Source organism: Triticum dicoccoides, chromosome 4A (assembly GCF_002162155.2).
Source record: "Triticum dicoccoides isolate Atlit2015 ecotype Zavitan chromosome 4A, WEW_v2.0, whole genome shotgun sequence".
NCBI lineage: Eukaryota > Viridiplantae > Streptophyta > Magnoliopsida > Poales > Poaceae > Triticum > Triticum dicoccoides.
The window spans coordinates 551326604-551340133 of record NC_041386.1 but is presented as its reverse complement, the minus strand read 5'-3'; the positions used below and the strand labels follow the sequence as shown (position 1 = coordinate 551340133).

General features: G+C 45.4%; 2 protein-coding genes across 2 annotated transcripts; one reads left to right on the top strand and one right to left on the bottom strand.

Moving 5' to 3' along the window:
* Positions 1-851: 851 nt before the first annotated feature.
* Positions 852-2429, top strand: LOC119286698 (metacaspase-1-like). Its single transcript, XM_037566135.1, has 3 exons — positions 852-1209; positions 1295-1634; positions 1716-2429. Exons 1-3 carry the CDS (start codon positions 852-854, stop codon positions 2101-2103), a joined length of 1086 nt encoding a protein of 361 aa, XP_037422032.1. The 3' UTR covers positions 2104-2429.
* A 2146-nt stretch (positions 2430-4575) lies between these two features.
* Positions 4576-8211, bottom strand: LOC119286697 (probable E3 ubiquitin-protein ligase ARI3). The gene is made up of 5 exons (XM_037566134.1): positions 7881-8211; positions 7009-7041; positions 6613-6904; positions 5890-6370; positions 4576-5637 (listed from the first exon to the last, which is right to left on the bottom strand). The coding sequence occupies exons 1-5, from the start codon at positions 8055-8057 to the stop codon at positions 4974-4976; spliced, it is 1647 nt and encodes a 548-aa protein (XP_037422031.1). The 5' UTR covers positions 8058-8211; the 3' UTR covers positions 4576-4973.
* Positions 8212-13530: the final 5319 nt, after the last annotated feature.

Sequence of the window (13530 nt, the reverse complement as noted above, 5' to 3'; positions counted from 1 at the left end):
CCTCACCAAATAATGGCATGATATGGCAAGAAGAGAAATCTTAAAGAGGAGAATGGTTGCGTCGGCCAGTGTGTGTACAGTGCCGGAGATGTTTTCTCAACGGGGTTTGAAACCAATGTCGCCGATGCGTTTAGTGCACCAGCCGATGATTTCGGCGCGGGAGTTGGAACAAGCGCCGGAGGTAGACTTGGTGGTCCCGATGACCTCCATGGACTCGATGGCATGGAGTGAAGATCGACCAAGATGATGCCGGACGTGATCGTCACTTTTGCAAGACCCCCTTTTGTGTTTGTCCTACAAAACTAAGCTTTTATTTGCGTGTGAACTGTGTTCTATTGTTTGAATTTGAACTCATTTGTTGGAATCGATGTCAAATTTGATAATTGGGCGTCTTCAGTTTGCGGGTCGATGCAGCCCGCGTAGGCGACCCGTAAAAGAGCATATTCATCGAATATCTTTTTTTTATGAGTACGTTTTACGAGGTCTGAGTCTGACCTCGCTCATGCTGACCCGCATATCCTTTTCCATGAACTGCAAAAGCTTTATACGGGTTGAGATTTTGCAAGATCTGCTAGAGATGCTCTTAACCGGCACGTCCCACTGAGAAAAGATGAATGCTGCACTGTTCTTTCTTTTCTTTATTTCATTATGTGGTAGCAGTGGTTGCTAGAATCATATGCCCACTTACTCCTCCGCGCAGTTTGTTAATGTTCACGGTGCTACGATGCATTCGATTCTCCAACCATCCCTGCAAAAATGCTTGATGGTCATTCCAATCATGGCCTTTTACCGGCTCGATGTAGCACTATAAAAAGGGGCATGGAGTTGAGAAGAGAGATGCACGCCAAGCCATGGAGTGTGGTCACTGCGGCGAGGGCCTGTCCGTCCCGCGGGCCGCACGCGTTGTGCATTGCGCGCACTGCCGCGGGGTGACGCGCGTCGGGCGGCGGCACGGCGCCATGGGCTTCGTGGTGAACATGATCACCAACATGGCGGGCGGCGGCCGCACGAGGCCAGCAACGCCGCCGAGGCTGCGGGAGGCGGGCTACCCCAGAGTCCACGGCGACAAGCGCGCCCTCCTGGTCGGCATCAGCTACACGGGCACACATCTCCCTGAGCTGAGCGGCCCGATCACCGACGTCAAGAGCATGAGCTTTCTGCTCACCCAGAAGTACGGGTTCCCAAGCCAGTGCGTCCTCGTCCTCACCGGTAACGACGGACGAACACCCAAGCCAGTGCATCCGATCCGAGTTTCTTGTCCGATTGTCATTCTTGTGCTGCTTGCCATTGCCAGACGAGGAGCGCGACCCGTACCGGACGCCGACCAAGTCCAACATCCTGCTGGCGATGCGGTGGCTCGTGCACGGCTGCGGCTCCGGCGACTCCCTCGTGTTCCACTTCTCCGGCCACGGCGACCAGGTGCGCGACGAGGACGGCGACGAGCGGGACGGGAAGGACGAGGTGCTCTGCCCGGTCGACTCGGACCCGGACGACGACGGCAGCGACATCCGGGACGACGAGATCAACGCGGCCCTGGTCCGGCCGCTCGTGCACGGCGTCCGGCTCCACGCGATCGTCGACGCCTGCCACAGCGGCACCGTCCTCGATCTCCCCAACCTCTGCAAAATCAAAAAGTACTAGAGTACAAGATCATCGACGCCGCACTGCACGTAGTAATAATCGATTAATGATGCCATTGTTTTGCCATTTTGGAGGAACGGAGAATCGGAATGGATGGACCAGAGCGCTCCGAACGGCGCCTGGAAGAAGACGAGCGGCGGGCAGGCGGTCCTGATCAGCGGCTGCGCCGACACCCAGACGTCGACCGACGGGGTCGGCGACGAGCTGGTGGGCATGGGGGCCCTGACGTACAGCTTCTTCACGGCGGCGCTGTTCGCGCAGCGGACGCCCACCTACGCGCAGCTGCTGGCGACGATAAGGGCGATCATCCGCGAGCGCAACGCCGACGGCCGGGTCAGCTGCAAGCTCCCCGCGCCCGTCTGCTCGCTCGTCCGCAAGGTGGTCAACTTCAGCGGCGTGCAGGAGCCGCAGCTGACCTCGTCGGACAAATTCGACATCAGCCGGACGCAATTTCTGCTATGAACGGTCTTCCTGGTGATGCTGGATTGTGCTGGATCAATCAAGTCGCTGTGAAGTTCAAAAAAAAAAAAAGTCGCTGTGGCAGAATAAGAAATTTGTCTTTTTTTTTTAGCTTTAAAAAAATGTTTTTCTCCATGAAGAAAATCGATGTACTAGAAGGGATCTGAATTATTTTGACAACAAAAATAATCTTGTTCTGACCTGATGCATTTTTTCATGAAGAAAGGGCATTTCTGTTGCTTTGTAAAAAAAATCAAAATCAGTGCTAATCTATTTTTTAGACTTCGTAGAGCACCGAGGATTTTTCCACGGCACCAGGAATGACATCTCTTCAGGAAATTTGCACATAGTAAGACACAACAACGATTTTGTTGGCAAAAACAAGATCAGACCTTATCTTTTATTTTTATTTTCCTATTCCTATTTTGCTGTTTATGAGCTCGGTCTCGGAACTGAGTTTCAAAACCCATTTTCCGCATGGCTGGGAACAAAATCAACTTGACGGAAATAAATTAGCTCTAAGCACCCACAAAGTCCTTGTATATATATTCCCTCCTTTTTTTTACTTCGCATATAAGATTTGTCCGAAGTCAAACTTTGAAAAGTTTGATCGAATTTATATTAAAAATTATTTAAAAATGTTTTGGCTGGTACAAAAATATAGCGTGAAAACGAATACAAATAAAAGAACAATGCAAAATAGAGAAGAAAAAACCAAACAAAAAATGGAGAAATAACCCGTAGGAAACTGAATAAAAATGAAGCAAAAAAAAGAACTTTTCTCAAAAAAATTGTTCAATTTCATTAACATTTTTAATTGCCAAAATTTTGTTCAATTTCATTAACATTTTTTAAGTGCCAAAATGTTTTTCAATTTCATTAACATTTTTTAATACAAGAACTTTTCTAAAAAACGATGAACTTTTTTTTATTTCCCGAACATTTGTTTTAAAAATTACGAACACTTTTGAATACACAAATTTTTTTAAAAATCCTGGACATTTTGTGAATCCGCAAACATTTATGAGTTATTAAACATTTTATTTCAAAATTTTAATTTTTAAAAAAATTCTTAACCTTTTGGAATCCAAAATTATTTAAATTAGAAAAAAAGAATACGGAAAACAAAAACAAAAAATAGAAATCAAAATTTAAAAAACAATCCACCCAGACATGGCTGGCCAAAGAGACGTGTTGTGTCTTCTTCCAGCGCGCACAACACAACATAGAAGGTTCCTACTACATGGGCCGACCTATGCGGGGATTCCCCTGTGTAAAACTTTAATTTATCACTTACAGATGGCAATGGTGGGTAATATTTTGCAACTTTGGGGCAATTTCATTAACATACCGTCGGAAGCATTAGCCCCTTTCTTATTATTAGGTATAGGTATAGAGAAAGGGCAGCCCTACGCGTCAGCCGGGGGATAATGAAAAAACATCCACCGGTCCATTGACCATTGGATAGACATGCTAATGACCGTTCGATGTGTCCACGTGAGTAGCCATTCCTTTACAACAAGAGTGATGTAGTATTTTCCGCAACAGATGTCTTGTTGTAGAAAATTTCCGCAACCGAGGTCTTGTTGTGGAAAAGTTCTGCAACAGAGGTCTCGTTGCAAATATATATATATATATATATATATATATATATATATATATCCTTTATTGCAAAAGCATTTCCAGCTTATGGATGTGTCTGTCGTAATTGCAATAAAACCCTTTGTTGCAATTGCAACAGGGTCTTTGCTGCAAAAAACAACTTCATCACTAGAACATTTTGGGATTTAAAAGATACAAAATAGTGAAACATTACACAACTTAATTAAGCACTCGAATGAACCACACTTAGGGCCTGTTCGGAGTCTCGCCACTCCAGAACTCCACTCCCGGAGCGGGGTAGCTTCAGCTGAAAATAGAGGAGCAGGGAAACACCCATTCCGCAGATCCTCGTATTTCTGGAGCCGGCGGACTACCAAACAAGGCCTTAATTATACATAACTTGAACTCCAATATAATCAATATATCACTCAATGGAAACATTTCTCTCATAGATTGCACATACACATAGCACATCAACATTACATGCAACAATTGAACACGCACATGCCATGTAAACATTACATACAACAATTGAACACACACATTTTCTTCATGTTAGGGAATAAAATAATTTATCCATGAACAACTCCCAAAGTTCTTCTATATATACTCTTTTCTTTTCTTTTTACTCTGCATACAAGATTTACCTAAAGTCAAACTTTAAAAAGTTTGACCAAATATATTAATAGATATCAACATCTTCAATATTAAAGTTATATAATAGCAAAAATTAGTTTCACCATGCATCTACCAATATTAATTTTGTGTTGTGAATGTTGATGTTTCTTTCTATAAAATTTGTCAAACTTCATAATTTGACTTCAGACAAATCTTATATGCAGACTAGAAATACGAGATTAAGGGGGGATTAGATGATTTGCCACACTTTATCAGGGGTTTGATGATTTGCCCTAGTAAAGTGTGGGTTAAGATCCAATTTCTGAAAGTGGTTAAGGCCATCAGAAATATGTAGTTCCAGAACAACGCTTAGTATAGACACCACAAATACCTGGATGAACCCGTACATACGTGCTTCACTTGCAAACTAATACGTAATAATCTATATTAGTACTACTTACTTAGGTACTTAGGTTAGGTCCTCCTAGAGCGTGCGAGGCCTCCACTAACCTCAGACCACAGCCTAAATCATTCCTCCTTACTGTACGTCCACATTTGCATTAGATTGATGCATGTCAAGGTGGTCTTCACTCATCAGTTGCCGCCGCACCGTCTGTCCGCCCCGAGCAGCATCCGAGTGAAGCCTGTCACAGTCACGCCCGGAACACCTTGGCCCGCACAGGGCCGTCGGGCGTGTACGCGGCGATGTCCATGGGCTCCGTGAGCAGCGGCAGCAGCTCGTCCTGAATGCAGGTGTACATCTCCCCGCAGAGCCTCTCGAGGATCTTGTCGAGGTTGACGACCTCCTGCTTCACCTTCACTATCTCCTGGTCAGGCAGCGCCGGGATATCCGTGACGAGCACCTTCGACAGCTGCTCCACGTGGCGCTCCAGCTGCTCCTGCTGGCTCTCGAACAGATTCTGCGCCGGGGCCAGGCTGCCCCGCTCTGACCGGTGCGCCCGCAGTTCGCCGCCGAACATGTGGTAGGCGAACGCATAAGATCGAGACACCACCTGCCGTGACCAGAGCAGGCGCTGGTGTGCATCGGTCAGCCAGTCGCCGTCCCTGATCAGCCTTGGTCGCAGGTGGTTCGACTCCAGCTGTTTCACTTTCTCTTTGATGGCCGGCCCCAGCTTTTCGTGCTGCTCCTTGTATGAGTCCTCATGGATCTTGAACCGGTTGCAGTAATGCGCGTATCGCTCTAGCTGCCGCCTGCCCGTGTCCACCTTGTCCTTGCTCTCCTTGTATCGGTTGCAGCTGTGGCCCTCAATGTTTGTCCATGTGTGCGCGCTACCTGTGGGTCCACCACATAGCCAGCTGCATTCATAAAAGAACAAATAATCAATAACTGATTTAAGTCGGAATAGGATCCATGCAGCAGGTAACATAAGAACATTCCTTAGAGAATGAGTGAATTAGCCATGTAAGCACTGCAATAAGCATGTGCAGAAACAATGGGGTGAAATTTATCCCAAAGGCACACTAATGAGCAGTTCACAGATTGCTGATTGGGCAGTCGAGCTCACATGTTTTCACGAACAGATGACCCCATATGTAAAAAGAGCTTACCACATATACTGGCCACACTTGCACTTGACCAGGTTGCAACCGTCACGCTTCTCAATTGGCTTGAAGCACTTGGGGCAGCTCTTGGTGTTTTTAACGATCCATTTGATGTTCTCTGACTCGCCATGGATCCTGGTGTTCCACTGCTTCCATATGGTACACGGGCACGGTGAGTGTGTCTGCTCCATACAGTTGAAGCAGAAGCTGACACCACAGAGACACTTGACCTCGCAGTAACGATCACCAGTGCCCACACGGATTGCGCGTCCACAGTGTGGGATGCTGGGGCACCACTTCACGAAGTCATTGTCCTCAAGATAAGACTCCAGTAGGAAGCGATCAAAGCGCTTGGCTGCATCGGGGTACTTCTGGCCAAGTAGGCGCTGCACAATGCCCTCATCACAAATAGCCAAGCACTTCACCTCCATGCAACGTATCTGCTTCTTGCCGCCGTCTATGGCTGCATTGAAGTGCTCTGTCCAACCTGGAAAAAAAATTAAGTGCCCGGTAAGCAAATGTTTTTGTTTTTGTTTTTATTTTCAGGTGTTAGGGGTAAGCAAGCGTAGACGTGTTTTGCAAGTGTTTTTAATCCTCTGCTGCTGCTGCTGGTGGTGGTGGTTGCATTGCATAAGATCAGTCATTGTACATATCAGAATAACTGTACACCTTAAAGTAACTATGCAGGGTCATAAAATAACTACTGAGGAGAAGGCATGATGAACTCACAGTCATTGCAGAAGCAATGGCCACAGTCCATAGTTGAGACAGCGGCCGGGGACAAGTCATCATCAAAGCACACGTTGCATTGGACACTTGTCGAGGGTGTTCTTGAGGCACCTATTAGCATGCTACTCTTCTCCTGCAGTACAATGCCTGCTTCTCTGAGCATGCGGTCTCGCCCCTTCCTGTCAAGGCAATCATAGATGCAGTCTATCTTCCATCGGTGGTGAATGAAGAGACTGCGCGCCTGGTGCTGCTTTATATTGAGCAAATTCATCATTGTGGACAAGTCTTCTTGCTGTAGGTATAGTAGATAAAGAAACAGTCAGTGAGCCTCAACTAGCAGTAGACGGACTGAATCTAGCTTTGAAATCATAAGAAATGACCAGCATGGCTCATTACCTGGGCCGCAGAAAGGGTGTCTTCTGTAATAGCCTACAACAACAGTTATAAAATGTTAAAACCTTAATTAAACAACCATAAGAATCTTCTTCAAAAAATATTATACATTCTACTGCAGTTGGTTAATCCGGAGGCATAAATCACAGACAATGCAAAAGAGAAGTACAAACGATTGGATAGAATAAGATAATTACTTTGAGCGAATAATCGATATTTTACTGTAAAGATGAGAGGTTCAGAGCTTTGAGCTTTGGTAACAGACAGGAGCTGAACTATCAGCAATCCAGGAGTGGAATCTATGCCTGATGCCTTGATTTTGCAGTTATTGTCTTATAAATGATTTGTATGGTCCTTAAAATTGTAATTAGTAGAACAAATTATGCTTTCAAGGAGGGAAGCTCTGCATGCCCATAGTGTCCTATGCATAAAATGTGATTCGTAATTTTACTATGGTATCAGCAAACCAGGAACTAAAAGATGTCGCAACTAAAACAGAGTTTGAAACGAACAGAGCTACTGGGTGATTTCCAGATCGGTCACGCCACTGGCAATATTGTTTCACCGATCAATCACATTGGGACTCTGTATCAGTCGGGATTAACTGATAGCAAACCCGTCCCGTCCGGAGCCGATCTGGCGAGGAAACTGCTTCGCCAAACTAGTGCGCTGCTGAAAGGGGATAACAGAGGCACACAGAGCAGAATGCAGAGACGCGCAAGTAGTAGTCTTTAAAAAAAGACGCGAAATTCGGCCTGGTCTGGCGAAGGGTGAGGGGCACGTGGAGGCTCGAATCCCCCCGATCTCGCCCCGATAACCCGCACGCGCACGCAATCCAAGGGCGCGGAATCCGCCGGCCGGCCGCGAGAACTCACCCAGCAATCGACGCGGCGCTCCGAGTGCGGCGGGTCGTCCTCGAGCAGGCCGAGGTCGTCCTCGTCCGCCCCCACCGCCAGGCCGTCCCAGTCGGCCGCCTCCTCCCCGTCCTTCTCATCCTCCTCGCCGTCGCCGTCGTCGTCGTAGTAGTAGTAGCAGTCGTCGTCGCTGGCCATGGCGATGGCGGGGCTTGATCGCTGCCTGCCGGGGTGGGGGTGTGGGGCGGGGGAGAAGGAAGGGGGGCGAGGGTTTTTCCGGAAAGGCTTCGGGGAGAAGGCTTGGCACTTTGGTCGCGGATTTTGGCTGGTGGCTGGGTAAGCAAGCCGCAGCGGACCGCTGGCAGAGGCCAGAGGGGTTTAAAGGCAGGCGCTTTTCGTCTCCGGAGGGCAAAGGCCGGAAGGTCAGGGGAGGGGAGGGGAGGTTCGACTCGGGCATGTGGGTGTTTGACGTGTTGGAACCGGACGGTAACTCATAAGACAATCGCAATCCACCTGAACGACAAATACAACTTTTTATTACTGATGTTCAAAAAAAAAAGACAAATACTCCTACAACTTTTACTGAAGGGTAATCTGGTTCCTTCGGGAACTGGCTATGCACATGCCCACTTATTTTTTAGCGCATGCAATTATGTCATGTCGCTTTCGCAATTAATTATGCACCTACAATCACGACGCTTATTTTAGAACGGGTGGGTGCATGGTAGGCCCGGATAACTTATTGCGACGCACATGCAAGCTGTGCCACCTCACCGCGATTGTTAGATGGGGGAGATAGCATATGTGCTTTTTTTTGTGACAAAAGGTAGCATTGGAGTTTGGGGAAGGGAGCAACACCGCGTGTAAGGCTGGAAGCTGTTTGGTTGGATTTTGCAACTAGTACGCGGTGTGTAATTGCTCGGTTAATCTTTGGAATCTATAAGGACGCGTTTGGTAGTCTGCATTAGGCCAAGTCAGGCCCCGCGCGGGATGTTTTTGGACTGTTTGAATGCCTGTGTTTACTGTTTGGTCCGCATAGCACGGACTTCAAAGCACCCCTCGGCCTGGCCCGCTAGGAACGGCTGAATTGGCCGTTTCCAGCGAACCAGGCTCAAGCGATGCAGGGGAGGGGAACGTCACGCCTTGCCGCGCAGGGGTGGGAGATGGCGGGAGCGATGGCGCATCTACGAAAAGCCGGCGGGACGAATTCGACTCACCGCCCGACGATTCGGTCGCCCTATATATCGAATTCGACTCACCGCCCGACGATTCGGTCGCCCTATATATCGAGGGTCGCAGTCGCGGCAAAACTCCCGCCACCATTTCCCCTCTCTCGAGCTTTCCTTTCGGCGCGGATCCACTTCGACGACGAGGTAAGCAGCACATCTAGTCCGGCGACCGATTGACTACGCCGGCGCGTCGACTCCTCCTCTCCGACGTGCCAGGCACCTCCTCCGCGGCCATTCCGATGGCCTCTGTAAGTTCAATCACCACCTCCTCTCTTCTAGTTCTAGCTAGATATGTCCATGTGCTAAGGTTAGGTCGTCTGATATGTTTGACTGTGACGGTGTAGTAGCTAGTTGTGATGGATTTGGAGCATGCTAGGGGTTGTTTCCATGTGGGCAAGTGTTGGTAGTTAGTGGTCATGGATGAATCAGTGGTATACTAGTGTGCAAGTGTTGAACAAGATCATCCATGTGTCCATGATTAATGCTATGTTCTCCATGATTAGTGCTCTGTTGTGTTGTGGTATGCTTGTGCATGTGTTACTGCTAGTTTGATCTGTCCAAGATGTAGTGTTAGTTTGATCTGTCCCAGATGTACTGCTAGTTCGATCTGTCCATGTTGTACTTCTAGTTCATACTGTCCATGTGTAGTGTCTTGTGGTGTTGATGACACTTACATTTGTAGGACATGGCCACACAAGAGTTTAGTCATGCCCTTGTGTTGTCCGAGAGCCAATTCCCGCTATCGTAAGAGGACTCCCGGCCTCCTCTGGAACAGATGCCTCTTACAGTTCGAAGTGCCGCCTACGGTTCCTCCATTTGTGCTGGCTCAGCTCAATGTTGTTGCTCATGCTCCTGCTCTAAAGGTAGCAGCAAAGGAGAAGAAGGATGACATGGGAACAGCATGAAATGGCAGCCGTTCCTCTCCACTTTTGTACTTACCAAGATGTGTGAGATCATAGCTAGTGGGGTGAGGACTGACAAGGGCTTCAAGGAGGTGCACTTGAACCTTGTTGCAAAGCAGATGTTCGACTTCTATGGACAGGAGGTCACCTCGACCCAGGTGTATGATAATCCCCAAGTGCAAAGAATCATCATAGCAATTTCCAAAGGTGGAAGTGATAAGTATGGAGTGTCGAACCCACAAGGAGCTAAAGGTAGGATCAATATTCTCTCAAGTCCTATCTGCCACTGATACGACTCTACGTACACCGAATGTTTTGCTTCCAACTAGAAACGAGAAATAAAAATATGTTGTGGGTATGAAGAGGATAACTTTGCATGATATCGAGAACTAAAATATAAAAGTAGGTGCTGTTAACATAAAGTTAGAATGTATTACTATATATTATAAATAGCGAGTGTGAAATAATGATGGGTCGGTGTTCGGAATTATCCTAGGAAATTGTTAACAAGATCGGTAATCATTATTGCAATTTCATATGAGGGAGAGGCATAAGCTAACATATTTTCCCTTCTTGGATCATATGCACTTATGATTGGAACTCTAGCAAGCATCCGCAACTACTAAAGATTATTAAGGTAAAACCCAACCATAGAATTGACACACCAAGTCCCCTTTATTCCCATATGCCATGATTCGCTTACCCGTGTTTGTGTTTCAGCCACTCACGCAACGCAGACAATAAGCAAACCATGAACATATTGCAAACCCTATAGCGGGAATCCCTCATGCTTGCGCGACATGGAGAGCACCATAGGACAGCACCAAAATAAAACATGCAACTCAAAGCAATCTATATCATCAATCAACCCAAAGACAAAAGAAATCTACTCAAAACATCATAGGATGGCAACACATCATTGGATCATAATATGTGGCATAAAGCACCATGATCAAGTAGGGGATTACGGCGGGGTGCGGGAGAGTGGACCACGTAAAAGAGATGAGGATGGTGATGTTGATGAAGACGATCACCGCGGCGATGGTTCCCCCGGTGGCACTTTGGCGCCATCGAAAGAGAGGGGGAGAGGTTATCCCCCTTGTGCATCCTCCTCCATGGCCTCCCCCCTAGATGGGGAGAGGTTCTCCCTCTGGTCCTTGGCCTCCATGGCGATGATGGCCCCCTCTGAGATCCTCCTCCATGGCCTCCGGTGATGATGGCCCCCTCCGGCAGGGTGCCAAAGAGGGCCTAGATTGGTTTTTCGAGGCTACAGAGGCTTACGGCGGCGGAACTCCTGATCTCTCTTCTATTCTCGGGTTTTTTGGATTTATAGGAGGGGTTGGCGTTGGTTCCACGTCAGGGGGCCCCACGAGGCAATCACAAGGTCGGAGGGCGCGCCCTCCACCCTTGTGGTTAGCCCGGGACTCTTCTTATGTATCTTTTTCTTCTAGTATTTTTTATATTTTCCAGAAAAATTCTTCGTTAATTTTCAGCTTGTTCCGAGAACTTTTATTTCAGCACAAAAACAACACCACAGTAGTTTTGCTGAAAACATCCTACATCCGAGTGGATATATATATATATATATATATATATATATATATATATATATATATATATATATATCCGGATTTCTCCAACACATAGTGCTTGCCAAAGGAAAAAATATAAAAAGGAAAGGTGATGATCACTATGACTCTTGTATAAGGGTAGAAGATAAAAGTAAAAGATAGGCCCTTCGCTGAGGGAAGCACAGGTTGTCATGCGCTTTTATGGTTGGATGCACAAAATTTTAATGCAAAAGAACGTCACTTTATATTGCCGCTTGTGATAAAGACATTTATTATGCAATACGTCGCTTTTATTTCTTCCATATCACAAGTTCGTATAAAGCTTAGTTTTCTTCACACTAATAGATCATACATATTTAGAGAGAGCAATTTTTATTGCTTGCATCAATGACAACTTACTTGAAGGATCTTACTCAATCTATAGGTAGGTATGGTGGACTCTCATGGCAAAACTAGTTTAAGGGATGTTTGGAAGCACAAGTAGTATCTCTACTTGGTGTAAAGAATTTGGCTAGCATGAGGAGGAAAGGCAAGCTCAACATGTTGAAGGATGCATGACAATATAACTTCTATTCGGATATAGGAAAACATAACCCATTATGTTGTCTTCCTTGTCCAACATCAACTTTTTAGCATGTCGTATTTTAATGAGTGGTCACAATTACAAAAGATGTCCAAGATAGTATATTTATATGTGAAATCTCTCTTCCTCCAAAATTCTTTCATGAATTGTTGAAGTGACCAATGTTGAGTTTTCTAACTTTCAATAAATTTTACCACCTATACTTCTTATAAGTGAAGTCATTACTGCCCATGGGATAAGCATATGAAGCATATATAATTTCATATTTATGTTATTCAATTCATTCAACCATTTACTCATAAGATATAAGTGAAGCACACGAGTAAATGACAAATTACTCCAAAAGATATAAGTGAAGGACAATGAGTAGTCAAATAATTAACTAGTCATGGGAGGACTCTCTCTTATTCAAGATATCAGATCCAATGATTTTATTCAAACAACATGTCGATACGTCTCCAACGTATCTATAATTTTTAATTGTTCCATGCTATTATATTATCTGTTTTGGATGTTAATGGACTTATTTATACACTTTTATATTATTTTTGGGACTAACCTACTAACCCAAGGCCCAGTGCAAATTGCTATTTTTTTGCCTATTTCAGTGTTTCGCAGAAAAGGAATATCAAACGGATGAAACCTTCGGGAGAGTTATTTTTGGAACAAACGTGATCTAGGGGACTTGGAGTGGACGTCAAGAAAGAAACGAGGGAGCCACGAGGCAGGGAGGCACGCCTGCCCCCCTGGTCGCGCCCCCACCCTCGTGGGCCCCTTGTAGCTCCACCGACCTACTTCTTCCTCCTATATATATATACTTCTTCCTCCTATATATATATATAGTGTTACTTCATCATCCAGGGTGCAGAATAAGTTATTCTTCACTTGAGTTAATCTTACGATCATTTCATAATTAAATTACGTTTAGAATTCAAATATTTACATTCCTATAGATTCACTACGTAAAATTTGACATAAGAAAATAAATATATAGATCATAAGACAAGAAAATTTGTAGTTTATGTGTATTTTAAACTATGTTTTTACGTTTCTAATTTTACATAACATAAAATATTTTTTATGGCGATTATATATTTTCTTACGGTCTCTTTTTACATTGGAAATAAGACAAAACTTACGGAACGTAAAATTACGGTGCATTGATGGTAAAATAGAGGGGGTGAAGAATAACTATTCCTCACCCAAGGTGACAAATAGCGCGACCATATATATATATATATATATATATATATATATATATATATATATATATATATATATATATATATATATATATATATATACCCCGAAAACATCCAGGAGCACCACAAAACCCTATTTCCACCGCCACAACCTTCTGTACCCAAGAGATCCCATCTTGGGGCC